Here is a 25,956-nt window from a genome sequence, read left to right as displayed (position 1 = left end):
ACTGTACTTTCTGTCTTCATGCATTTGACAACTTAGGAGCCATTTAAATGGAGTCACATGGTATTTGTCTTTGTTGTAGCATGTGGCAGAATTTCATTGCTTTTAAACATTTTTCTTATTTGATATGTAATACTAGGCCATCACATACAACCATAAAAACTAGAGAGTTGCTTTTATTTTTTCTCCTCTACTTAAAATGGGATTGGAAAAGGGAACCAGCAAGAAACCAGCGAGCCACCCAGCAATCATTCATTCTTCCCTTTTTGTCCCCCCCCTTAATTACCACAGATTGAAATTGCTCAGAAACATCCTGATATCTATGCAGTTCCAATCAAAACACACAAGCCAGACCCTGGCCTTTCCCAGCACACAAGGTAAGGGCTGCTCAGCAGTATTAAGTCTAGAAAGGGGGCTGGTCTAAGATTTGGACTCCTAAGAAAGAATTTCTTCACCTACATCTCAGTGTAACAGGAAGACTTTTTTTTTCCTGCCCAACTATTTCCCTTACTTATGCAGTCAAAAAAAAGTTTAAAGATTTATTTATTTTAGAGGGAGTGAGAGCACAAGCAGGAGGGGCCAGAGGGAAAGGGAGACAGAATTTCAAGCAAACTCCTCACTGAGCGCACTCAATCCCAGGACCCTGAGCGGAAACCAAGAGTCGGACACAACTGTGCCACTCAGATACCTCGTCATTCAATCAAACTTAATTATGAACATTAAAGAGTCAAAATTTTGTAGTAATTTTGCTTTTGTGCTACAACTGACAAAGTGTAATCACTGACATTTCAAATTAGTCCCCTTTGTCACACCGAAGCACAGATAATGTTACAGTGTATTGAGACAGCACATGAGAAAAATTCCTGGGTTTAGACACTAATTGTTTTGTCACTAATATATTTGGATTCTTAGTCAAGCTCCTTAATTCCTTTGCAACATGCAGCAAAGTCAGGCCACTTGTGCTGAACTGAGGTCTTTTTTTTTTTTTTTTTTTTTAAGATTTTATTTATTTGACAGAGATTACAAGTAGGCAGAGAGAGAGGAAGGGAAGCAGTCTCCCTGCTGAGCAGAGAGCCTGATGCGGGGCTCTATCCTAAGACCCTGGGATCATGACCTGAGCCGAAGGCAGAGGCTTTAATCCACTGAGCCATCCAGGCACCCCTGAACTGAGGTCTTAAGGGAAGGTGACAGTCAGTTGACCAGTGTTGGTAAGCTGCTTTATATTTAAAATGCTACATAAGCATCAGGAATTATGGCAGTGTTTTTATACTGGATAGTTCCTGCTTCCAAGGATAGAAAAAAAAAAAGTCACATTTTCTTGTGGCCAATCTGACTGGAAGTTAGAGTCTAGTTTTATAGCAATAGAAAACTAGAGGCAAATTTCTCAATAACTGAACCATGGCCAACCAGGTGGCCCCTAGTTGACTGAAACTAGAAGAGAAATCACTCTGCTGGGTGAACTTGTAGCCAAAGACACAGGGATGGGAAGACACCATCGGTCCAGTAGGGGAATTCTTAGGTCAGGGAGCACTTCCTCACTCACTGCCCCAGTTGGCACTGGCCTCAACCTGTTACTCCCACATGATGAACCTGAAGCAGGGCCAAAAGTGGCCCTGGTCTGTCAGCAAAGTGTGGCATGTGTCTCAGAGGTTTGTGATCAGTCCGGGTACATGGCTGCATTTCCACAGGGCAGTTGGAATCCCTGGATGAGCTGTGGGATGCATTTAACACTCTCACTTTGTTAGTTCCAGGCCACCTGAGCCCCAGAAGGGTCCTTCCAGACTCTATCAGGATCCCAGAGGAAGTTACGGCAGTGATGCCGAAGAGGAGGAATACCGCCAGCAGCTCTCAGAACACTCAAAGCGCGGCTATTACGGCCAGCCTTCCCGGTACCGGGACACAGAATTATAGAGGACGGCGAATTGACTCTTCTGTCTCTCCGCTGCCACGACCTCAGAGCAGCGGCCCCACTGAGTCACAGGATGGTTCTTTCTAGTATAACTACACTGTGGAGATGTGGGACCTCAACTCCCATTTCCTCAAGGGGAGCCCATGGGGCAGCCAGTGCAGATTAAGAACTGAAGGCTCTGTTTGTGGAACTGGGTCTTGGGAGTTTATGGCTTTTTGCTCAGAATTAAGAAAAACACTACAGTCTGATACTGTTACCTTTCTCAGTGGACCAAAATCTGTATTAATTCTGTTTGCAGATTTTTAACATGTATATTAAGAAGTGATAACTATTTTCCCTCATTAATATCTGCCTTCGAGTACTGTTTCAATGAGACGGAATGTGGAAAAGAAATTAAAATACTGTTGGACTAAATTCAAAGAAGTATTTTATTACAATTCTAAGTGCCTTTGATGAGAAGTGTCTTAAATTTTCTTCCTTTAAAGCTGTATGCAAAGCCATAATGGACTAAAAACATTTTGACTGAAGTTTTATATCAGCTTAATAGCTATGATTTTCTCTGCACTGTGTCATCTTTTTAAGGCATTTGTCTTTGTAATATTTTCCATAAAATCTGACTGTATATATAGTAGCTATACTTGGTAGTTCAGCTACCAGTGCTCAGTAGCTTGAAGACCAAGAAATTGGTATAGAAATTTTTTGTTTCTTTAAAACCATGTGCTCCACAAAAGCAGATACTTGGAAAAACTGTATTTCTAAAAGTGCATGTATTGACAAGTTTTATAATTTAATAAAAAGGAGGATATTGCAATCAATAATTTGCTTTGTGGGAGATTACTCCACTAGTTTCTACTTCTAAAAGCAACTTTTATTTCAGTTAGTGCTCATGAAATGAGAACACACTCATTGCTGAAGATGAAAATGGAGACCCATGTGGAAAAGAAAATGAAACTTCCCCATCATCTCATCCTTCAGACAATTTTAGTGCATTTCCTTGGAGCACATATTTGTGGATGTCTATATGTTTATAATTTGGATGTCTGTATGTGCAAATACTGTATTTGCAGTTTTCCTTTTTTTTTTTTTTTAAGGATTTTATTCATGAGAGAGAGGGTGAGCATGGGGCAGGGGAGGGGGGTGCCAGAGAGACAAGCAGACTCCCTGCTGAGCGTGGAGCACCATGTGGGCTGATTCCCACAACCCAGAGATCCCGACCTGAGCCAAAATCAAAAGTCAGATGCTTAACCAACTGACCCACTGAGGCGCCTGTTTTCTAACTTTTCTATTTAACATTTATCATGAACGTTTCTCACAGACAGTTAAAACTCAGGTATGCATCATTGCTAGTAACTGCAGAATAGTACCATCCTGTGACTTCATAACTAGACGATTCCGCTGTCTTTGGTAGTTTGGATTGTTTTCAGTTTTTTGTCTCTTTTACATGAAATGTACCTCTGTGTGTAATCCATTTCTGTACATCAATGATCAGCATTTTAATCCTTTTCTGCAGGTAGTTGCTCAGAAGTAGAATTACTGAACAAAAGCATAAGGAACATTTTTAAAGCTCTTAATGTTTACTGCCAGATTGCTTCCTAGAAAAGTTGCATCACTTTATACTCCCACATTCACTCTCTAAAGGTTGAAATATGTTTAGAAGTTAAACAAGATAGCCTAGGAATTTAGACTTGTATGAATTAAAAGTACACTGAATTTAGGAAAGGAGAAGAGTCTTGGTTTCCATTAAGAGTCTTTTATAATGTGAATTTATACAAAGGTGTTTAGCTTTAAGTTGTTATAAATTCAGCTTTTTCAAAACAGTTGTATTGGTAATATGTCGATGGTGTCTTTATCAATCTTGGTGCTATAATTTATAAACCATTTAGTGCAGTACGATGAATTTCTGAGCAGTCCTGAAGACACTGACTGCAATCTGTGTATTTGGTAAATAAAAGTCCCCTTTTATGGATGGAAAAAGATATACTGGTTATAAGATGAGTTGGTTTGCCTGTGTCCTTGAACTACCTGAATGAGCTTTTCTGCAAAGCCAGGGAAGGGAAAGGGGGCTTTTCATCGGGAGCTGGGCTGTCATCTGGCTCTAGCATTTGTTTTGTGGTACATTAAGTGGTGCAGACCAGTAGGACCTCTGTTCCCCATAAGGTCCCACAGTATGTCTGATGGACCGCTAGTGCCTACCCCACCCATTTTTCATTAATACTCTATTCTGGAAAGGAATTAAGGCTGTCTGTGATATATATGGATTGTAATTAAGGAAAAGACGGGCCCTAGACAAATGAGGGAAGAAGGGAGAAGATTGTCAGAGTAGGAAAGACAAAGGCACAGATGAAGGCAGTGTTCACTATACACACTGTCGGGGCTCCTCTGCTTTCCAAAGGCCCATGTACAAGATGCCCAAGATGACCGCTACCTGACTGAACTCCAAATGCCCCTAAGGACGTGGGGGAATCGTTCTGGAATTCTCCCCCTACATCCACTCTGTTCTGCGGGGTTTCACACTGTGTCACGCACCCACGGCCACTTGTTTGCAAAGAGGACTTTGGAGGTCTGTTTCTTTCCTTTTCTTTTCCTAAAGATTTATTTTATTTAAGATTTAATTAATTTATTTGACAGAGACACAGCGAGCGAGGAAGCAAAAGCAGGGGGAGAGAGGGAGAGGGAGGAGCAGGCTTCCTGGTGAGCAGGGAGCCCGATGGGCTGGATCCTAGGACCCTGGGATCGCAACCTGAGCTGCAGGCATTAACCAACCGAACCACGAGGCGCCCCTAAAGATTTTTTAAGTAATGTCTACACCCAACCTGGAGCTTGAACTCACAGCCCCGAGTTCAACGTCGTACGCTCCACCCACTGAGCCAGCCGGGCTCCCGCCAGACGTGTTTGTTACGTGTTCTTTCACGGAAGCCAGGAGCACAATTCCACGGGCCCTTACGTCAAAATTCTGGAGAAAGACCCCCCCTGGAGCCTGGTGTAATCCAGACGTCAACTCGAAAGTACCCAGGGCCAATGCCTCCCAAATAGCAACACGAGAGGCATAAAGTCCCAAGAAACTCCCTGTTACTCAGACGGGGCGGGGAGGAGGCGGCGTTTAAACACGGGGGAGGTCACGCAGCACAACGCAGCCCTCACGCGACTTGCAGAAGGGAAGCCGGCTCTTACCCGATCCACGCGGCCTCCTCAGCAAGGGCGCGGCCCGGGGGCCTCCACGCCTGGCCCGAGCCTCTGGCGTCCTCCGCGCGGGGGTCCTGCCTCACAAGCGGCGCGCTCTGTCTCTGCCAGTCAGAGCAGTGCCTCCCAACCCCCATCGGTTCCGAACGTCTCGTTCTGTCCACCTCGTTTTTGCTTCAGGGACATTAGAAATGGAGCGGGGTGGGGGGAAGGCGCTCCGGGGAAGTCTGACTTCGGGTGGCAGCGCCGGCAGCACCGGGTCTTGAGTATAAACTGCGCAGGAAGTACAAGGTAACTCCTCCATGGGAGGCCGGAGCTTAATCCCACCAAGAAATGCTGCCGAACGGTGTAAAACCGTTGCCTCATAGTTTTCCCACTCAGGCGGCGGGAGAGCCCGGCCACCTGCTGGCCAGCTGGCCTCGGATTTGTGAGGGCTGCTCTGTGCGCGTGCGCGCGTATGTGTACGCACGCGCCCTGCGTGCGTCGGCGCATGCGCCCATGTGCGTGTGCACGTGTGCCCATTGCATGTCCTCGCCCCTCACTCATAAACAAAGGACTTCGTGCAAGAGAGTGACGGCTGAGAAGCTGGAGCGCCCTGCGGAGCAAGGTACCTGGGCCCAGAAAGCCCCACAGCATGTGTCAGGATGATGCATGAGCTGTGGATGAGAGATGTTTTCTGTGTAGCGCCGGGCTGGGAGAGACATTAGAAGAACCAGGGCATTGTCCTTAGGCAGAATAGGGAGGGGAAAGCCTACGCACCCGTATCAGCCAGGGTTCTCCAGAGTAACAGAACCAACGGGATGGAACAGCTGGGTGGCTCAGTTGGTTAAGTGTCTGCCTTCTGCTCGGGTCATCATTCCAGGGCCCTGGGATCAAGACCCCTGTCGGGCTCCCTGTTCAGCAGAGAGCCTGCTCCTCACTCTCCCTCTGCCTGCTGCTCCATTGGTGCTCTCTCTCTCCCTCTGTCAAATAAATAATTAAAATATAAACAGACAAAACAAACAAAGAACCACCAACAGGATGTGTGTCTATGTATTTTTATTTATTTGAAGGAATTGGCTCATAGGATGAGTACCTCCAAAATCTGTAGAGCAGGCAGAGGTAGATAGAGACCTCCTGCAGGGGCAGCCCTCACAGGTTATAAGCTCATGTTCTAGAATCAAAGCAGTTTTACATCAATCCCCAGTTTTGTCAGTTATTAGCACAGAACCTTGGGCAAGTTACTCAACTGTTTAAGTCTGGTTCTTTTCATGTATAAAAGGACAGGAAACGGCAACACTATGTCATACTTTGTGTGTGCGTGTGCACACCCCACCCCTACATAGGATGGTGTGCACAAAACGTTTGCAGTAGTAGTTGGCACAAAATAAATGCTCAATAAAAGTAGCTAGTAGCGTTATCGCCGACAGTGGTTTCACCATACCAATTTAGAAACATGAGTGCTGTCTTTGATTTTCTTACTCTTCCTCCAAATGATGACCTACTTTATTCTACTTAAGAACTATTTTTAATTTGTCCCTTTGTCCCTTTCCCCACAGCCACTACCCTAGTTCAGATGGTTGTAAACTTTCTAATCCTCTCTCCAGCTAAACAGAATCATCTTTCTAAAATGGATCTGAGAATGTTTCCTGTTGCTTAAAAAAAGTGATGACTTCCCTTCTCTATCACAAAGTTTAATTCTTTTATTTTTTATTGAGATATAGACATATAACATTGTGTAGCCTTAAGGTGTGCAACACGTTGACTTGATACATTTATCCATTGCATTATGATTACCACCTCAGTGTCAGCTAATACCTCTATCATATTATACAAGTATAGTTTTTTGTTTGTGTGTGTGTGGTGAGAACAAGTAAAACCTAGTCTCTTAGCAATAAAGTTCAGTTCTTTATCAAAGCCTTCAAGGTTTTCTACTGTCTGTTCCTGCGGTAGACTGCATCATTGTTTCTAATTCTTCATGCCCTCTCTTCAGCCATGTCCTTTGCTGTATGCCTTTACAGTTCCTTCCACTAAAGGGTTGGAATGCATTTCCCCACCCCTGGGCTTTGGATTGACCATGTGTTTTTCTCTCTTGCACCTCTACTATCTTATGAGAGGGAACTGCTCAGGCTAGCAGCTGTTCTCTGAGCAGGGTGAGAGAGATGTGGAGCAGAAACATTCTAGCTGAGTCCAGCCTATATCGGCAGATGCATAAAAAATAATAAACAAGTGTTGTCTTAAACCACTGAGTTTTGGGGTGGTTTGTTATGCAATAGTAAACTCCCAAATCCTTTTTCAGGTAACTTTCTCCTGCAAAACCCATGTTCCAAATTCATAGGAGGACTTTTTCCCAAGTGTGATACTGTGATGTGTTAAAAATACATAGTTCAGGGGCGCCTGGGTGGCTCAGTCGTTGAGCATCTGCCTTCAGCTTGGTTCATGATCCCAGAGTCCTGGGATTGAGCCCCACATTGGGCTTTCTGCTCAGCGGGAAGCCTGTTTCTCCCTCTTCTACTCCCTAACTTGTATTTCCTCTCTCGCTGCTTCTCTCTCTGTCAAAAAAAAAAAAAAAAAAATACATAGTTCAGATAACCTAAATATATTTCTCACTTTGGTCTTTGTCCATAGGTCCTGGTTCACAGCTTCCTAAACCCTTGGAACTTCGTAAGTGTTAAGAGTGGTAAAGACATCTTTTATTGTATTAACAAGGTGACTTTTGGTCCCCACCCATGGATGTGGGCTGGTTGCCTGGAGAACAAACCATGTGATTAGAGCTTGGAAACATCAGGGCCCACCCCCCAAAGCTGAACCAGCTATTGAACAATGACTTAGTCAATCATGACCATGCATTGGAACCTCCATAAAAACCCAAGGGAGCTGGGTTGAGAGAGCTTCCTGATCGGTGAGCATGTGGAGATGCAGGGACAGTGGCACCCAGGAGGGGGCATGAACGTTCCTCAAAATGACCCCCTCCCTTGCCCTATGTGTCTGTCTGTTGATTTGTGTATCCTGTATCATATTCTTTAATAAACAGGTAACGTAAGTTAAGTGTTTCCCTGAGTGCTGTGAGCTGTTCTAACACATTAAAGGACCCCCAGGAGGGGATGGTTGGAACCTGTAGTCTGTAGCTGGTAGATCAGAAGCACAAGTAACAGCCTGGGGCTTGTGACTGGCATCTGAAATGAGTGGAGTGACTGAGTCCTTAACCTGTGGAATCTGATGCTAACTCTGGGTCCACAGTGTCAAAACTAAGTTGAATTCTGTGACACCCAAGTGGTAGTTGAGAATTGCTTGGTGTTGTGTATGGGGAACTTCTCCAAATCTGCATCCCACGGAATTGGGTCAGGGAACCATAAAAAAGTTGATGTCAGGGGCGCCTGGGTGGCTCAGTGGATTAAGCCGCTGCCTTCGGCTCAGGTCATGATCTCAGTGTCCTGGGATCGAGCCCGCATCGGGCTCTCTGCTCAGCGGGGAGCCTGCTTCCCCTTCTCTCTCTGCCTAGCTCTCTGCCTACTTGTGATCTCTCTTTGTCAAATAAATAAATAAAATCTTAAAAAAAAAATAAAAGTTGATGTCAGTTGACCAATACAGTTCTTGAATTCTCTGCTGTTCCTTCAGCTGAGAATACCCTTTGATTTTCTTTATCTTTCAAAACCCTACTCATCCTTCTAAGTCCAGCTAATAGGTCACATTTTGTTTTGTTTTCTTTCTTTCTTTTTTTTTAAGATTTTATTTATTTATTTGATAGACAGAGATCACAAGTAGTCAGAGAGGCAGGCAGAGAGAGAGGGGGAAGCAGGCTCCCCGATGAACAGAGAGCCCAATGCAGGGCTCGGTCCCAGGACCCTGGGATCATGACCTGAGCTGAAGGCAGAGGCTTAACTCACTGAGCCACCCAGGCACCCCTAGGTCACATTTTCTTTCAGGCCTTCTGATACCTCTGTTGCCTCTGATAACACCAATTCCTTCGATAATCTCCCACAGCTCTTTATCTATATTCTCTGATACTCTAGTTATCCAAGTACACCTGTGCTTCTCACTCATCTCTAAGCTTCTTCAAGGGGAGTATGTGTGGGACTTACTCATCATTGTATCCTCTTCAGTGCCCTGCATAAATTCCAGAAATGCTTGTTGGAAAAATAGAATGAATAAATGAGGGAGGAGTGAATTCAAATGTAATCTCTGTCTTCCACGAAAGCTTATTAGTGACCTAATGATTTGCTGACATTGGGCCCAGTTTAAACTTCCATTCAGATACCGCGGATTTAAACTGGAGAACATTAGTAAAACAAGTCAAGAAAAATGGCTAAGAATTAGTTTTTCTAGGGAAAGACAAACTCAAAGTGTAGTTTTCAAAAGAATGAAATTGTCATTCTCGTGCAAATATAAAATGAACCCATAGCAAAGATTTTATCCAGTACATTATTTAATGAAGGAACCAGTAAGGTGTTCATACTGTTTTAAAGAGCATTTGAGGAGCTAGGTACATGTAAGCAATTAATTAGGAATATTACAATAGGAATTCTGACTTACATCCAAAACTGCTTAATAGCCCATGGAACAGTAAATGATTACTTTTTTAGATACGTTTTTCACCACACAGAAATTATTTGTACCTCTATCAGATAAAAACTTACACAGTAACATGTCATTTCCCTAAGTCTGGGAACTTTGGTAAATAGTTTTAGCACTAATTAGTCACCATGTGAATTAGGCTTAATAGTCAATCAGTTATTTTGTAGATCATTAAAAAGATTAATTCCTGAAATTTGGATTATAGCAGGAATTTTGGCAAGCTATGTCAATTAAAAATATTTGTTGAGTGTGTCTGTGTGCAGCTAAACAAAAGCACTATGTTCTGAATATGAGCCATTCTCTGACTTTCAGGCGTATACACAGCAAATTATTGGTGTAGGAATTTCCTTAATAGATAGTCAGATTGGTTCTCTGCAACAGCCCTGCATAGTGAGAATGGCAGGTATGGCTCTGCCCATTTTATAAGTATTCCATAACTTCATCTTGTAACTTGCTCAGAAGCCTTCAACTATTAAATCACACATACAGTCTGGATTCAAAACAAGGTTTTCTGTTTCTCAACCCAGTCCTCCTGTTTCCCCATCTAGAGGCCCCTTTCATAGGATGTCTTGAAATAGTTTGTGGATCCTGTTGTTTGGTTTTTAGTTTACAATTTTTAAAAAGATTTTATTTATTCGTTTATTAGAAAGAATGAGAAGGAGAGAAAGGGAGAGAGAATCTGATGCAGACTCCACACCGAGCGCAGAGCCCCATGTGGGACTCAATCCCATGACTTCGACATCATGAGCCGAAATAAAAAATCTGACACTTAACTGACTGAGCCACCCAGGTGCCCTTCAATTTACAATTAAAAAAAAGAAAAGTCCTTTAGAGCTGGACTTTCAAATTGCCAGAATCCACAGAACTGACCGAGTTCACCAGCTTGTTTGGCCTACACAAGGTAATGAAATTTTCTTAAATTTAAACATCAGCAGATTTTATACTCAAGTCCAGATTTGGGGCATTTCTTTACAAAATGGTAGATCTGGTAGTTGGAGGCTCACATCTGTGTGTGACCGCAGGCCAGGGATGGGTGTCTGCTGCCCCTGATGGACAGCACCCGCACAACCTCCCTTACTCACCTGGCCTTCCTTATGGCTGAGTGCACTGAGTTTGCAACCCTAGCTCACCTGGTCCCTGCACCCCCTCTCCCCGCCCGTCCCCAGGCAGTGTGCACCATCCACACAGCTGCAAGGGAAGCCAGCCTTCAGCAGATTGCAAAGGGAACCCCGCAGCTCCCTCGGATGGTTTGTCACTTACTTGACAAGATAGGCCAGAATTTTCACGTGGCCCTCAAGAGAACTCATTGAGTGCACCTCTTCAAGCCCTGTTCTCTGTGGCAACCACTGCTGGAATGGGAACAAGAAAAAGAGATCTGGGGAAGAGTGAAAGATACATTTGTGTCACTTAGATCTTGAAGTTCTGCTGGAAAAGGACCAAATGGGATTTCTGAGGGATGGCGGGCCACCTCTGTTAGTAAGATGACTGCATAGCTTTTATTTGTGGACCTGGTCTGGGGAAATGCGTTCTGAGAAATTCTCTAAAGGAACAGAACATTGTCTAGGACACTGCAGGAGATGAGTTAATCGTTTTAGGCCCAGGTGCTGAACTTGTCCCTGGGCCTATTTTCTTCTTCAGGCCTAAATTAATTAATGTTTCATAAATTAGCATTATTTATCCAGTCATAGATATGCATGTGGCAGAGAGGAGAGGAAGTGAACTCTACACTCTTCTGCTTTGGACTGACTGGGCTGAAAGGGGGTTGCACAGAAGGAGAGTAGAACTCATTCTTGGGATGGGGAGGGGAGACCGTACCTTCTCTCTCCCCATCACTTTGTTGTTTGCTGCACGGATTATTGTGCTAAGAGAGGAAAAGGGTCCTAGGAAAGGGAGCCCGAGAGCCCGGGGTAGAGCCAGTCACCCCTGTCCTCAGTTCAGAGATCTGGCTGCAGTTACTGACTGGTCCTGAGGCTCAGTCTCCTCTACGAAAATGGGATAGTTCCGCTCCCAAAGTGTGATTATGAGAAATGAAGAATCGGTGTACGTGACTGGAACTCGGAAGGTACTACCCAAATATGAGCCAAACACCTACAACTGATATATGTTGGCTTCGTTTCCCTTCCTTTCCTTCCCTTGTGTGTGTTAAAGATTTTGTTTATTTATTTGACACAGAGAGAGAGAGAGAGTGAGGGGGCAGGGAGAAGCAGACTCCCCACTGAACAGGGAGCCCCATGTGGGGTTCGATCCCAGGACCTGGAGATCATGACCTGAGCCAAAATCAGACGCTTGACCCTCTGAAACACCCAGGCACACTCCCCTCCATTAACCATTTTAAAGTGTACAATTCAGGGGCCCTTGGCACATTTGCGGTGTTGGGCAAACATCACCTCTATCTAGTTCTAGGACATTTTCATCGCCCCACACGGAAACCGTGTTTCTATTACTCAGTTACTCTCCATGCATCCCTTCCCTAGTCCCTGGCCACCTCTAGTCTACTCTCTTTACAGAGTTGCCTATTCTGGATGTTTGTAGATACGCCTATCTGACGTATCTACAATACGGGACCTTTTGTGTCTGGCTTCTTTCACATAGCATAATAACTTGGAGTCTCAAAAACCATTATTTTGATTATCACTACCCTTTGAACTTGTCTGACTAACATTCCAGAATTATTAGGATCCTTTTTGAAAGTGACCATAAGAGATTAAAGCCCCAAACCAATAATGGTTCAAACACCTTCTAGGGTAAATAGAGCTTCCCTCTCTGCATGTTTGGGTGCCAGATATTTTGGGGTAAGTAGGAGACAATGCTGCAGGTCACTGCAGGTCTCTCTAAAAAGAGAGAGAGAAAGAAAGAAAGGAGGGAAGAAAGAAAGAGAGGGAGGAAGGAAAGAGGGAAGGAAGAAAGAGAAAAACATGAACAACATGAGGTAGGTTCCCAGTGAACTCTGTGTTGTGAGAAACTAGTGAGTAAATCCATATAAAGAGCTTAGACGGTCTTTGAAACTTGGTACTCAACAGGAGGTAGCTGTTGTTATTACTGGTATCATTGCGCCTTGTTCGATATTTTCTGATTATTCATTATAGTAGTAATAGTATCTGTAGTGGTAGTAAGAAGGGTAGATGAGTAGATGGGTGCGTGGGTGGACGGATATAGCTACTTTGGAGGTTCGGCCAGTTACTGCGTAGATTGAATCCAATTGTGCATTCTTGAAATGGAGAGACGGGTTCAGGAACTACTGGGGCCACCATGAGATGGACCGGAAGCCCCCTGATTATCTGACCTCCATACACTAAGGCGGGCAATAGTGGTATTTTGGGTCACAAGAATATAGAATCAATTCAAATCAGTAATTCAATTTAAACAAGTGATCAGTAATCCTCCAAAAGTCTGATTATTTCTTCTTTATCCAATCTATAATCACCTGATAAATAGCCTCAGGTCCCTTGGAGGAAGGCGAGGAGGTTTAAAATTCTAGTGGAGTCATAAGTTCTGACCTCAATGGGGGCCTGTCTCCCCCTCATTCAAGGGGTTCTGAGTGTGTAAACTGCTCACAACTGAACTGAGGGACTGTGTCTTTCCATTATGATTATTCACATCTCTTTACCAAAATGAAAGCTTTTGGCTTATACAAAACCAATTGGATTTTTGAAGGCTAGCCGTCTGTATGTTCTGAGGACACTATGACCAACTAGCCCAGGCCAAAGACCTCTGCAGATCAGACTGATGATTCCGTATTCCTCTGCTGCCCATCACTAGAGCCGAGCCTACCACGTCTTTCAGAACCAAATGCAGCCACTTGGCCTCTACTACCTTGGGATCCCATCACTTCCCTCTCTGAGAAGCCCACCCACAAGGGAAGAACCAGAAATTGCAGCTAAACTTTCTAACTTCTGTGAATGTTTGAAGGCTCAGAACTATGTGTCTGGATATTGATATCATACAAAAGTGTAGGTTACTACCTTCAATCTGTTCTTTTAAAAACATTCTTTCAGGGCCACCTGGGTGGCTCAGTCTTTAAACCTCTGCCTTCGGCTCAGGTCATGATCCCAGGGTCCTGGGATCAAGCCCCATACCAGAGCTTCTCCCTCGCCCTCTGCCCCTGCTCCGGGCTCATGTGCTCTTTCTCAATCTCTCTCAATAAATAAACAAAATCTTAAAAAAAAAAAAAATTAAAAGGGAGTGTGATGAGAGTGATGGGTGAGAGGGCTACTTTAGGTTAAGTAGGTCAGGAAAAGCCTGACTGAGAGGTAAATTGCAAGGACATTGGACAGCATTGTTATATAGGTCTGTATTTCTTGACATGAAGAGATATTACAAACCATGTTTTTCCATAAAGCCCTCAGTGTGGGAGGGAGTTGGAAGGGGCTGTATGCCAGAAAGACGTGGGAAGGAACCAGTACTGAATAGAATACTTCCCCCGCTGCAAGGAACTGCAAACTTGACTCAAAGCTGATGGAACAGTAAAGTGAGTTATCCGCTCCTGTAGCTCAACAGGCAGGCTTTCCCGGGACCCAGTAATGTTCTGGAGGACCTGGTTTCTTTCTGTCTCTCTCTCTCCTGCTTTCCATGGAGTTGTTTCTTCTCTCAGGATCCCAAGAGAGCTGCCAACAGTTCCTGGGTTACGTGTCTCCTCATTAAAGCCCAATAGGACCTAGAGAGCCTCTTTGTTTCAGTGCAGCGAAAAAAAGACATGAACTTCACTCTCATTGGACTGGCCTGGGTCACGTGACCTCCCTGAACCAAATTCCTTGGCCAGGGGGTTGGGCTTTAACAGTTAGCTGACATCAAAGCAATCCTTTAACCACCAGACTGAGAACTAGGGACAAAGAATATGTCCCAGAAAAAGTTTGGGGAAAAGTTTCCTAGAGGAAGGGGGAAAAGTTCTGGGTGGCAAATACCAGCCATGAAAATGTGTCACTGAGCTTTAGATAATGGAATTCCCAGTGATTTTTTTTACTTTCTTTTCTTTCTTTTTTTTTTTTTTTTAAGATTTTATTTATTTGACAGACAGAGATCACAAGTAGGCAGGGAGGCAGGCAGAGGGGAAGGGGGAGAAGCAGGCTCCCTGCTGAGCAGAGAGCCCAACGCGGAGCTCTATCCCAGCACCCTGAGATCATGACCCGAGCCGAAGGCAGAGGCTTAACCTACTAAGCCACCCAGGCGCCCCTTAATTTCTTTTCTGAAATTTTTACAGTGAGAAGACATTAATTTTTGCAACTACAGGACAACAAAACTATCCCTTTGTTTTTTTTTTTTTTTTTAAAGATTTTATTTATTTATTTGACAGAGAGAAATCACAAGTAGATAGAGAGGCAGGCAGAGAGAGAGAGAGGGAAGCAGGCTCCCTGCTGAGAGCCTGATGCGGGACTCGATCCCAGGACTCTGAGATCATGACCTGAGCCGAAAGCAGCGGCTTAACCCACTGAGCCACCCAGGCGCCCTATCCCTTTGTTTTTTAATCTGGCAGAATCAATAAAAGACAATAAATGAATTAAGACTTTTTGGGGGGGGCTAGTATGCAATTAGCTCTCTACTTTGAATTTGCTTCTCCTTCCCTAAAGCATTGTTTGTTCGTTTATTTGTTTTTATTTATTTTTATTTTTTAAATTTTATTTATTCCTTTGACAGAGACAGATCAGAAGTAGGCAGAGAGAGGAGGAAGCAGGCTCCCTGCCGAGCAGAGAGCCCAATGCAATGCGGGACTCGATCCCAGGACCCTGAGATCATGACCTGAGCTGAAGGCAGAGGCTTTAACCCACTGAGCCACCCAGGCGTCCCTGTTTGTTCGTTTTTTAATCATATTCAATTTGTCAACATATAATACAGCATTAGTTTTTGATTAAACCATTGTTTTTGCAACAAACCAGCTATTCCAACTTTTTCTTGGGTAAAAAGGAAGGAGGTGTTGGAGGCCGGCTCTTGGATCCTCAGTGTTCAGAATGTCCCTCCTACCCTCTGTTTCACTTAACAATTTAGCAATGCCTGCTGGCTAGCTCTTCCCAGCTTCCAACGAGCTATTCTGGGCCCCTGTAATTACTCAGCCAGTTGAGAGTTCTCTTTGGCGACAACTGAGATACTGAAAACTAAGAATAGGAACCTGACTGATGAAGGACGGTGACAGCGATGAGGCCACGAGGAAATCTGCTCCCTGCCAGGGCTTCTGTAATAGACCTAAAACTCAGTTTTGTTCTTCGCTCCCTAGCTGGCCTCTGGTCTGTGGTTTTGCTGTCCATGCATTTCCTGAAATCTTGTCAGCTGCATAATCGCCCAAATAATATGGCCTGGAGAGGCTTATTAAGGTCCCAGAGAACGTTCCTTCTCAGCCGGGCTTCCAGCCGGGAGCCCTAGATCTGTGTTTGCCAGACAATTCTCCATTGTACACTTGGAGACTTTTTCTCCCAGAGGCTTTTGATTGGAGGCCATAAGGATGTATGTGTGTGTGTGTGTATTTATTATTATTATTATTATTATTTGCATTTTTTAAGAGCTTCTGAAAGAAGGCAATGAAACTCTAAGAATTCTTTGCACAGTTCACGCTTTTGTAAAGCGACAGGATTCTGCAGCTGGAGGCTGGGCTTTCCCTTCGCCCAGCTCTAGACTTGAGCAGTTTAAGTGAAGATTAAAATGAATGTTTGGGGCCTCCATGGAGGCCTTGGAGGCTGATGGCTGGGCTCTTCTGAGCGCTCACTCGCACATAGGTCTAGCTGGCTGGTGCTGGCTGTTGTGTGGAGTTTCAGCTCTTGTTCGCTTCTGCCTTCCCATGGGGGTTCTCGGAAAGTTGGTGCAGACTTCCTCACAGCACGGTGGCTGAGTTCTGAAGGCACGCGCTCCAGAAGAAGGAGCCAGGAGAAACGATACCTCCTCTGACCTTGCCTCACGAGTCAGCAATCGTTATTTCTACCACAGTCTACTCACTGAAGCAGCCATCAGTCCCAGTCAGGTTCAGAGAGAGACTAAATAGAATCTGCCTTTGGATGAAGGGAGGCCAGGTTCTGGAAGAATGGGAGACTGGAAATTTTGCTGTGATGGCTTTGGGAAAACATAATCGGCCACTGTCATGCATTGGTCTCTAAGTGGGAATACCAAGGTACTTCCAAGACTCTGGATAATCATACTTTTTTTTTTTGTTTTTTTAATTTAGGAAGAGAGGGTGAGGAGGGGCAGAGGGAGAGGGAGAGAGAATCTTAAGCAGACTGCCCGCCCAGCCCAGACTGCCCGCCTAGCCCAGAGCCCGACATGGGCCTCGACCTCATGACCCAAGACCATGACCCAAGTTGAAATCGAGAGTCAGATGCTTAACCGACTGAGCCACCCAGGCGCCCCTGGATAATTACACTTTAAAATAGAGAGCGGCGATGGTGTTGGGAAAGAGCATGGCTGGCCCCAGAGCACCAAAGGTAGATGTTTGGTCTGGTTTCCCTGAGCAATCTCTGAGAGAAAGTCTAAGGAAAAAGGAAGGCTGTAGGAAGGAGCCAAGGTCAAAATCGGTTACCTGGTTGTTCGAAATACCCTGCCCCACTATGGAGATCTTCAGTTTAAACAGTTGACTCTTCTGACAGACTGGAAGGACAGAGCTCTGTGAAGCCAGAGACCAAGTCTGCTCTGCTCTGACGGGTGTCCAAAGTGCCTCACATATCCCGGCCCAGCGACGGGTGGGCAACGGGGCCGTGGATAGGGCTGGGTTATTGGCAAAGATCTGAGACTGGAGACTGGTTCTGAGCTTGACCAGTTGGGTTCCATTCGGCATGTCCTGGGTGAGGGCTGTGCCGTCAGCTCATTGGCATCCCAAGGTACCCCAGGGTGGCCAGCTTCTGAGGCGCTCTGTGAAGAGGACCCTCGAGCCTTGTGTGTGCTTTTTGACCCACTTCTCTCTTCATGCCACTTCCAAAGTAAGGGGCCTGCAAGTTGCAGGTGACACCATTAGGAATTCAGTCCCCACTGAGAGGGAACAGGATTGCATGCATCAGTTCACATATCCTGAGTGGATTCATTGAGTGATTATTAGGCCCCGGATGTTGGCTCTGGGTATGATTGGGTCTTAGTGACTCCAGAGCCTGTACCATACTCTAGAGAGTGACAGGCAAATGCTAACCAAAGGACAGGAGGATGAAAGGGAGGAGCAGGGTCGGGGAGACACGGCCTGAAGGGGAGAGGGGGTTATTTGTCTTTTTATTGCAGAGTTATATGGTCAATATACAAGTCCCTTATCAATACAAGATTTGCACACAGTTTCTCCCATTCAGGGAGTATCTTTTCACTTTCTTATTGGTATCTTTTTTTTTTTTTTAAGGATTTTATTTATTTAGTTGCCAGAGACAGAGGGAGAGAGAGCGAGCGAGCACAGGCACACAGAAAGGCAGGCAGAGGCAGAGGGAGAAGCAGGCCCCCTGCCGAGCAAGGAGCCCGATGTGGGACTCGATCCCAGGACCCTGAGATCATGACCTGAGCTGAAGGCAGCCGCTTAACCAACTGAGCCACCCAGGTGTCCCTTATTGGTATATTTTGAAGCACATTTTTTATTATTATTATTATTTTTTTAATTTATTTAGTCAGAGAGAGAGAGCGAGAGCGAGCACAGGCAGACAGAGTGGCAGGCAGAGTCAGAGGGAGAAGCAGGCTCCCCGTGGAGCAAGGAGCCCGATGTGGGACTCAGATCCCAGGACGCCGGGATCATGACCTGAGCCGAAGGCAGCTGCCCAACCAACTGAGCCACCCAGGCGTCCCTTGAAGCACATTTTAAACTGTCATAATTTGTTTATCTATTTTTTCTTTGATTGTTTGTATTTTTGGTGCCCTGATTTGTTTTGCATGTATTTTTGAGTTTCAAGATTTTGTTTTTGGTGGTTGCTCTAAGAATTGTGATATGTATCTTTAACTTGAAGCAATCTACTTCCAACTGATACTGATTTAATTCTGCTAAGATATAGCAACTCTGTTTAAATATAGTTCCATCTCTCCTCTTTGTGTTATCATTGTTATGTATATCACATCCTTATTTGTTATAAAATATAGCTATTTTTTTGTTTGATGTGATGGCAAATTTAAATTCATGTCGATGATAACATGAAGGGTTAGGAGATGGGTACAGAATTACTTTGTGAAAATTGTGGTGACATTTTTTTTCAAGTCCTAGAATAGCATAGAAATATGGAGTAACTTTCAATATTTGTGGAAAAGAGTTGAATGGCATTGACAGTAGTATTTTTTTTTTAAGATTTTATTTATTTGACAGACAGAGATCACAAATAGGCAGAGAGGCAGGCAGAGAGAAGGGGGAAGCAGGCTCCCTGCTGAGCAGAGAGCCCGATGCGGGGCTCGATCCCAGGACCCTAGGATCATGACCTGAGCTGAAGGCAGAGGCTTTAACCCACTGAGCCACCCAGGCACCCTGGCATTGACAGTAGTATTAAGAGTACCGAAATGCAAATCAGTGTACAAAGCCGCAGAGGGAGACAGAAAGGGAAAATATAGAAAACTTTATCAACTCATCAGTCTAGAATAGAGGAAATATAAGAAAAGTATGCTAAAAGGGAAAATACATATTATAATGGTAAAAGCAAGTAAAAATGAATCAACAAGGACAAAAAGTATTAATGTATTTTAAAATGACCTATTGGGGCACCTGGGTGGCTCAGTCAGTTCAGTGTCTGCCTTCGGCTCAGGTCATCATCTCCGGGTCCTGGGATTGAGCCCTGCTTTGGGCTCCCTGTTCAGTGGGGAATCTGCTTCTCCCTCTCCCTCTGCCCCCTTTGTCACCCCCACCCCCAATTCGTGCTCGCTCTCTCTCTTTCTCTCTCATATATAAAATCTTTTAAAAAATAATATTACCTATTAAAGATAGAGGTAATGGGTTGGGTTTTCAAAGTGTAACTATACTTACAACAGATATATCTGTAATACCACCACTAGAAAAGTTGAAAATAAATGAATGGAAAAAGATATAGCAAGCAAATACTAACTGAAAAGAAAGCTTCTCATGGGGGCACCTGGGTGGCTCAGGCATTAAGTGTCTGCCTTTGGTTCAGGTCATGATTCCAGAGTCCTGGAATCAAGCTGAGAGTTGGGCTCCCTGTTCGGCGGGAAGCCTGTTTTTCCCTGTCCTGCTTCCCCTGCTTGTGTTCCTTTTCTCGCTATCTCTCTCTCTCTGGCAAATAAATAAAATAAAATCTTAAAAAAAAAAGCTTTTTATGACAAAAAATTAAAAAAAACAAAAGCATTAATAAGGTAATAAGTAATAAGTAATAATAAGTAATAAGGAAGACCATTCAACAACTTAAGTATAAAATATGAAACTGATAGAATTTTAAGAAAACATGAACAAATCCACAAACTAGTGTTCCTTACAAGTACAAAGGAATGGTTTCCTAAGATTGGCTCTATGACCATGTTCTAATCAATGAAATAGAATAAATATCGTGTGGCAAGTTTTGGGAAAGTCTCTAGAAGGATACGTGAGCTGCTCTTTGCTCCCTCTTCATTGCTTCCTCCAATCAGCTGGCTGGAATATGGATGTGATGTCTGGATCTGAAGCTGCTATGTTATACCATGAAGCAGGAGTCATGTACCCAGGGTAGCAGAACAGCAAAATAAAGCAAACCCATAGGCCTGATAACTTTGTAATACTATCTACCAATCCTGTGAAGTCTGCCACTGGAATTCTTTTATATCTCAGAGAAACTAATTGACAGCTTCTTGAGCCAATGTTATTTTGGATTTTCTGTCAGGCATCAAGAGCATTAAAGAGGTAGCTCTTTTTGGGGTGCTTGGGTGGCTCAGTGGGTTAAAGCCTCTGCCTTCGGCTCAGGTCATGATCCCGGGGTCCTGATTGCAGCGTCCTGGGATCGAGCCCCACATGGGGCTCTCTGCTCAGCAGGGAGCCTGCTTCCTCCTCCTCTCTCTCTCTCTGTCAGCCTCTCTGCCTACTTGTGATCTCTGTCTGTCAAATAAATAAATAAAATCCTAAAAAAAAAAAAAAGAGGAGGTCGCTCTTTTTAAAGGAGTGCTCAACTATTTGTTAGAGGGTGTTTTTAGTCGAGCTGCTGCTACCCCTTCTTAGTTTGTGATCGGCAGTTGTTTTACCTGCATGTCAGCTACAAAATATAACACCGTGTCATCTAATTTTTCTCAGGTCCTATACAACACAGATCTGCAAAGAAATATCTATCTAATCAAGGTCAAGTCTTCAACAATGAAAATTTGTTTCACCGATAATCAATCTTCTCTCCAACTGATCTTTCCAGATACACAATAGATACATAGTAACTTCTCATTTTCATGCTGAATTATAGTATAATCTTTCTGAAGATCATGTCACACATGCACCTAACAGTGCAGACTATCCAGATGAGCAGCGATGATAACGTAAACAGCCACGACCAGGCTCCGGTTCGTAAAGCACAAATACGTCCTCACTAATGCCTGGTGAAGAGTAACACACAATGCCGTGGATTCTTAGACCTACTCACGCTGATTTCAAGGGCAATAAAATCTTAGTGTCAATATCATTTACTAAGTTTTGATATCTAATAAGGAGAATCCTTCCCTCTTGGTGGTGGTTGTTTTAAGCCACTCAGCTTTGGGGGCGATTATTTATTTATTTATTTTATAAAAAATATTTTATTTATTTATTTGACAGACAGAGATCACAAGTAGGCATAGAGGCAGGCAGAGAAAGAGGGGGAGGCAGGCTCCCTGCTGAGCAGAGAGCCTGATGTGGGACCCTGGGATCATGACTTTAGTTGAAGGCAAAGGCTTTAACCCACTGAGCCATCCAGGTGCCCGTGGGGGTGATTTATTATGCAACAAAATCTTAGTGATATTTTCATTTATAAAGTTAGTCATGAAATGCATCTGTTTCTAAAGTTATACTGATTCCTCATTAAATAAAAAGTTAGATATCTGTGTTATGATAAAAGGAGAAATGACATCTTAGCCATTGTGTTTATTTAAATGTCAACCTGTTCTTTCTGTAAATAACCATGTAGGTGGGGAAAGCTGAAAGTCACCTAGATTTAGGCCGGGAAGGAAAGACAAGTAAGCTCAGAAAAACCACAGGTCACATTGTGGCTAAGAATTCAGACTGATATTTATGAGCAATTGTAGCAAAGATTCAGTCATTTAAAAATATGTGCTTTTAGGGGTGAGTAATAAACCTTTCCAGAATCGAAAGGGTTTTTCCTGTTGTCAGCCCCTTTCCAGTCCCTGTTAGCTCATCCAGAGGAATAAAGTGTCAGAATACCCTTTGAACAACCTAACACTTAACATTTTAAAAATTAACATATAATGTATTATTTGCCCCAGGGGTACAGGTCTGTGAATCATCAGTCTTAGACATTTCCCGGCACTTACCATAGCACATGCCCTCCCCAATGCCCATCCCCCAACCACCCCATTCCCCCACCCCCTCTCCTCCTGCAACCCTCGTTTTGTTTGCTGAGATTAAGAATCTCTTATAGTTTGTCTCCCTCTCTGGTTTCATCTTGTTTCATTTTCTCCCCCTTCCCCTATGATCACCTGTCTTGTTTCTCAAATTAATACCTACATTTTTAAAAGGCATACCACTTTGTTATTGATAGTCATTGAAGGTGGGTGATAGGCATGTAGGAGTTCATTGTTCAATTTTCTCTAGTTTGTAGTATTTTTGAAAGTTCTTAATGATGAAACATTTCTTTAAAAGGCTGCCACTTTGAACACTTCCAAACAACAATGAATATTCACTGTGTATTTACCCATTTGGGTGTTTAGTAATTAAGCACTCACAATGTACATTACTTCCCAAGAAATATCTAGAGCATTTCTTCTCTACGTAGACTCGGAGGCATTTATAAATGTAATAATATGGTGTCTGGTATTTGTTCCAAAGGACTCCAGTGGTGAAGGGAGTAGACAGTATGGATGCAACAGGATTGGCCATGGATCAGGAGTGGTTGAACCTAGGTGAGAGGTACGCGGGGCTCCTTATGCTGTCCTATCTACCTATGCGCAGGTTAGAAATTTTCTGCAATAAGAACTTCTTTAAAAAAGAGGTATCTATGGCCCAGCAATTCCCCTGCTAGGTATAAACTCCCAAAGAATGGAAAGCAGAAAGTGGACCAGATATTTGTACACACACGGTCATAGGAGCATTACTTGGAAGAGTCAAAAGGAAGAAGCAACCCGAACACCCATGGATGGACGAATGGAGAAGCAGAAGGTATCCCATGCATACAATGGGGTATTTTTCAGACTTAAGAAGGAAGGAAATTGTGACACCTGTTGCAACACAGGTGAACCTCGAAGACATCATGTAAGCGAACCACGTGACTCACGCATGACAAATTGTATGATTCTACTTACACGACATACTTAGAATAGTCAAATTCTTACAGATGGAAAATAGAATTTGTGGTTGCCAGGGGCTTGGAGTGGGGGAGGGAGAATGGGGAGCTGGTGTTGAAAGGGTATAGAGTTTCAGTTTGGGCAGATGAGAAAACGCTCTGGAGATGGATGGTAGGGGTGGTTGCCCAGTGGTGGGAATGTACTTGGTGCCCCTGAACAGCACATTTACACGGGGTCAAAATGGTACATGTTATATGCGGGGTTTACTGCAATAAAAAGACAGTTAGAAAAGACATGTCTGGGGCTGTCTGGGCGGCTCAGGCGGTTAAGTGTCTGCCTTTGGCTCAGGTCATGGTCCCAGGGTCCTGGGATGAGCCTCGCATTGGGCTCTTAGGTCAGCGGGGAGCCTGCTTCTCCTCCTGCTTGTGTGCTCTCTCTCTCTCTCTCTGACAAATAAATAAAAAAAAACTTAAAAAAAAAGATGTCTGATTTTTTTTTTAAAGATTATTTATTTATTTATTTGACAGAGATCACAAGTAGGCAGAGAGGCAGGCAGAGAGAGAGAGGAGGAAGCAGGCTCCCTGCTGAGCAGAGAGCCCAATGCAGGACTCAATCCCAGGACCCTGAGATCATGACCTGAGCCGAGGGCAGCGGCTTAACCCACTGAGCCACCCAGGCGCCCAATATGTCTGATTTTTAAAAAATGATCCTAGGGAGAGAGAAGTAGAGCGAGAAAAACCGAAGCTGTATGTGAACATGATAAGCACGGCTTGATCCCTAAAAACTCTGATAATCCTTCGTGTGCTTCACAGACCCATCACTTCCTGATGCAGACAGATCCTCTGGTTCACTCTCCCACTCTGGCCCTCCTCCCCCGAAGCCCCCAGGCTTCCCAGTCAGCACTGATATGCCTCCTAGAGCCAGTCACGGCCAAAGCTGGGGTGGGAAGTGCTTCTCTGCCATGCCTCTTGGCCGTCCATCCTTCCTTTGCCTGTTGAGACTTCCCTGTCTCCAAGCCTGCCCTCCCAGATGGCGTCTTCCTGGGCTGCTGTGCTCCTAACCGGATCCAACCACTTGGCAACTCTCCACATCATTCTGAGGAGAAGCCTGAGGAGGAGGTGGAAGGTGGGTCATTCGCTGTGGCCAGAGGAAGGGGGCAGTGGGAAGGATAGAGAAGAGTGACAAGAGGGACCTGCTCCTACTTGTCACGCTTTACACACATGACTTCAGACCTCTGGGTTCTTTCGTGCAGCTGTGTTGCTTTCCACCACTGCCCGTGTTTGTTGGCGCTCCCAAGAACTATCTAGAAGTCTGTTTTGTCTTGGGAACCACCCTCCCCGACGAATGCTCTTGCGGAGCTCATTAGAAGCTCTTTATGGCACATTATTCGGAAGAAGTCCAATAGTGAGAAGAAATCCATCAAAAGTTAAAAAAATACCACATTCATTTAAAGACTTATTCTACATACACTTCAATAAGGAAAATGATGGTGTGTAGACACAGCCCTTTAAAGGCAGACAAGGTAAGATTACAAAAGAAGTGTTATAAAAGTATTTAAAACAAATGATTTCTGTCAATTACCTGTCTGATGTATTTTCACTAATTTATACCTTATCTCTCTCCCACAGAGTATTTTTTATTTTTTTATTTTTAATATTTTATTTTTTAAAGATATTGTTTATTTATTTGAGAGAGAGACCCAGAGATAGTGACACAAGTGGGGAGGAGAGGGAGAAGCAGGCTCCCCGCTGAGCAAGGAGCCCTGATGCGGGCCTCGATCCCAGGACCCTGAGATCATGACCTGAGCCGAAGGCAGAGGGTTTAACCCACTGAGCCACCCAGGCGCCCCCCATGGTGTGTTTCAAGTGGCTGGTAGAGACATGTAGAATTAAACAGGATGGAAAAATAATAATGAAAAGACAATGTCATCGGAAAAGTCTGGGAGGAAAGAAGTTAGTTTCAGGGAAGACTCAAGTGTACGAAACTCATGTCCTAGGATCCTGTGCTCTTCCCTGGTGGTGCGACACAGGCTGGACTCTGAGCCAGTCAGTATCGGAAACAAAGTGGGCAGGGCTGTCAATGACATGATGCATACGATCGTTAAAGCCAAAAATAAACCTTTGCTATTCAGGAGAAGAAGAGCTGTTCCTGGGACTTCCTGTATTACTACTCTCAGGAGGTCCTGTGTGTCGTCAGAGACAGTGTCCTCATGGTCATCCCAACCACTCAAATAGGAGCAGTTTCAAGGGGCTCTTTCTGGATGTGTGGTTGGATGTGACAAAGGCTGACCACAGAAGTCCTTTGGGAGTCTCCCGGGGTGGTCGGAAGAGTGCACTGCAAATAGCGTGACACTCTGTGACTCTCCTTTCCCATAGCAACGCCGTTAGCAAGGACTGGACAACAGAGAGACTCGTCTGTCTCAGGGACTTGTCTTGGAAACTGGAATCTGCTCTTGCTCTGGACCCTTTCCCTGCGTGTGGAAAGCCTTAAATTCAGCTTTTGTGACCCTCTGGGGTGAACCCTCCTGAACCCACAGTCTTATCCCTATAGTTGTCCTGAGGTGGGCTGCTCACGCATAGCTCTGATCTGCTGTTGACTAGATGCTACCACACCGCTGGGAGAATATCTAGCCTCTGTATCTCTCGACTTGACAGAAAGTTTTGTGCCAAGGTCAAATCAGCTTCCTCTGCTAGGATCTAAATTGCTTTGCTATCTTCCCAACAGCAGAAGGGATGAAAGAAAAGAATTCTGATCTGGAAGGAGAATGGATGTGTTTTTGTCGAGTGACAAGCTGCAGCAACTTTTTCTCTTACTATCTTCAATTTAAACAGAGATGTTTCCATGTAAAATCCAGAACAAAAAGCAATAGTTGGTCTTCAGTTTGGGTTTACTCAGGGTTTCATAGACCAGGAGTCGTTAACAAAAGCTCAACACGGGGCCAGACTCGAGCATTTTGTTCCGTGCTGCACACTGGCTGTTTCTGCGGGCCTGACCTT

General features: G+C 44.3%; 1 protein-coding gene and 2 long non-coding RNA genes across 10 annotated transcripts in view; 2 read left to right on the top strand and 1 right to left on the bottom strand.

The window, feature by feature from the left end:
- The window catches only part of TJP2 (tight junction protein 2), a 122,414-nt gene extending 119,690 nt beyond the window's left edge, over positions 1–2,724 (top strand). For all 8 annotated transcript variants that reach the window (XM_059141847.1, XM_059141846.1, XM_059141841.1 and 5 more), the window contains 2 exons: positions 289–374; positions 1,743–2,724. In XM_059141847.1, coding sequence (XP_058997830.1) covers positions 289–374; positions 1,743–1,908 — 252 coding nt within the window. In that variant the 3' untranslated portion in view covers positions 1,909–2,724. The remainder of the gene's footprint in view (positions 1–288; positions 375–1,742) is intronic.
- LOC131812394 (uncharacterized) overlaps positions 1–5,166 on the bottom strand; it is a 279,095-nt gene extending 273,929 nt beyond the window's left edge. Inside the window, exon 1 of the long non-coding RNA XR_009346327.1 lies at positions 5,078–5,166. This is a non-coding gene — a long non-coding RNA (uncharacterized LOC131812394). The remainder of the gene's footprint in view (positions 1–5,077) is intronic.
- A 323-nt stretch (positions 5,167–5,489) lies between these two features.
- Positions 5,490–21,976, top strand: LOC131812396 (uncharacterized). The gene is made up of 3 exons (XR_009346332.1): positions 5,490–5,693; positions 7,694–7,729; positions 20,772–21,976. It is a non-coding gene; the product is annotated as an uncharacterized LOC131812396 (long non-coding RNA).
- Positions 21,977–25,956: the final 3,980 nt, after the last annotated feature.

This window comes from Mustela lutreola, chromosome 12 (assembly GCF_030435805.1).
Source record: "Mustela lutreola isolate mMusLut2 chromosome 12, mMusLut2.pri, whole genome shotgun sequence".
Lineage (NCBI taxonomy): Eukaryota > Metazoa > Chordata > Mammalia > Carnivora > Mustelidae > Mustela > Mustela lutreola.
The sequence above is the reverse complement of the archived record's forward strand: the minus strand, read 5'-3'. Positions and strand labels throughout refer to the sequence as shown.